At 34.3% G+C, this 2124-nt stretch overlaps 1 protein-coding gene across 1 annotated transcript; it reads left to right on the top strand.

Moving 5' to 3' along the window:
• Positions 1 to 507: 507 nt before the first annotated feature.
• Positions 508 to 1302, top strand: LOC106780087 (the record flags this gene model as incomplete). Its single annotated transcript, XM_022776865.1, has 1 exon — positions 508 to 1302. A coding segment is annotated over one exon (795 nt), but the record flags the coding sequence as incomplete, so codon positions are not given.
• Positions 1303 to 2124: the final 822 nt, after the last annotated feature.

Genomic DNA, 2124 nt, shown 5'->3' with positions numbered 1-2124 from the left:
CGCAAGCGAGAAAACTTTTGGTTAGGCCAATCTACCCCTGTGTAAAGGTTTACTTTGTTACTGAGGGTAGTGACTATGTTTGTTGGGAAAGATCCTTTGTTTTGGAAAAGTGAAGGGTGAAGGTCTTCAAGTAAGATGTGCACAAACGTATTGAGAAAAATGTCAAATTGTTATTTTTGATTAGGTTTAATTACCTTTTTAGTCCCCAAGTTGGGGTCTGAATTTCTGTTTTATACCCGCTTTTAAAAGTGATGTTATTTGGTTCCCAGGTTATCAATTTTGAATGAAATTGGTCTCTTCCATTAAATAGGTAGAAACGACGTTAACTGAGGCTTACGTGGTTGTACTTTTCTTCTCTCTCATCTGCTCTTCCTGACAATTTTTTATTTATCTTTGTTTTCTATTTCTCTCTCCTCTACACTTCTGTACTTTTGCCATCCACCTTTTTTTCTATCTTCCACCATTAACTTTTGTTTCTTCCATCCATTTTTCCATTGAAAAACCAACCAACGTATCAGGAAGATCACCTTAACTCTAATCCTCCCTCTCTCCTTCATCTTCCTCATCCACATCGAACTCTCCAACATCCTCTTCGGCAATATCGTCAAAAATACACAACAAATGATGGAAACCCCACAAGGCACACCCCAATACCGCACCCTCTCCAACATGTTCTCTTCGGAATGGACCACCTTCATCCTCTTCAAGCTCATCTACTTCACTTTCCTCCTCATCTTCTCCCTCCTTTCCACCTCAACAGTGGTATACACCATCGCCTCAATCTACACCGCAAGAGAGGTCATTTTCTCCAAGGTCATGACCATCGTTCCCAAGGTTTGGAAGAGACTCATGATATCCTTTTTGTGCACCTTCGCAGCCTTTTTCGTCTACAACATCATGGTAGTGCTTGTCGTCATCATATGGGCACTTACAACTAGGGGAAGGAGCGACGAAGTTGGGCTTTTTGTGGTGTTGGCGGTCTTCTATTTCGCAGGGTTTGTGTACTTAACCGTGATTTGGAATCTTGCCAGTGTTGTTACTGTGGTAGAAGACTCGTGTGGGATTGGAGCCATGTTGAAGATCAACACATTGATAAGGGGGAAGATGGGTTTATCGGTAGTGATATTCTTGAAGCTGTTGGTTTCCTTTGGGTTGATACAATTTTTGTTCAAGAAAACGGTGGTGCATGGGTTGAGGTTAGGGTCTATGGACAGAACACTTTATGGGATAGTGTGTTTGGTGTTGTTCTCTCAGTTGTATCTGTTCCAACTTGTGATCCAAACGGTTCTCTATTTCGTTTGAAGGCCAAAGATGTTCAAATGGAAGAGAGCCATGTCTGACAGCTACATTATTACTCTATTATCTGCTATATATATCAAGCATAACAAACTTTTTTCCGTTGTGAAATTATATCAAGCACATATGTGAGATTGCTGAATCCATAGGATTAATTAGGTGCTTGTAGATATAGTTTTTATTTTTAATTTACTTTTTTTAATCAGTACATACTAATGGTAAATAACATAAGTAAAATGTTAAAGGAGTTTATATGTTTTGATGACAAGAACAAAATGAAAATTATATGTTAAACTCAAAGTTAATATGAAATAAAGGAGGGCTGTCGACATAGATACTGTAAGTGACAAAAAGAATCAATTATTGATAATAGTATAAGAGGTCTCCTTCTAAAATTTAACTATTTTTTTAATTAAAATAACTATTATAATAAAAAATATCTGAAAAATATAAACATTACCTTCAATAAAATTATATAAGTTATTTAAATTTACTTTTATAATTATAATAATAATTTTATTACTTTTTGTTAGAAAACAAATAATATACTATAGTTATTATAAAGAAATTATACTTTATTAACCATTTAAAGAAACACCCACGAATAATAGTTAAATATTTTTCACTATAGCAATATATATTAATAATTTAATTTTAAATAAAAATATTAATATATTGTATGAAGATATCAAAGTCTTTATTATAGAAGGGAAAATAATAGTTCAATATATGATTTATGACAAATTTATGACAAATTGTAAGGTTCGACGCTTAAGATTCAAGGTCAAGTATATGCAATCTCACAAAGATGGTTCCCTGAGCCTAAAG

The sequence above is a fragment of the Vigna radiata genome, unplaced genomic scaffold (genome assembly GCF_000741045.1).
Source record: "Vigna radiata var. radiata cultivar VC1973A unplaced genomic scaffold, Vradiata_ver6 scaffold_382, whole genome shotgun sequence".
Lineage (NCBI taxonomy): Eukaryota > Viridiplantae > Streptophyta > Magnoliopsida > Fabales > Fabaceae > Vigna > Vigna radiata.
Note: the sequence above shows the minus strand (reverse complement) of the source record. Positions and strands in the feature narration are given on the sequence as shown.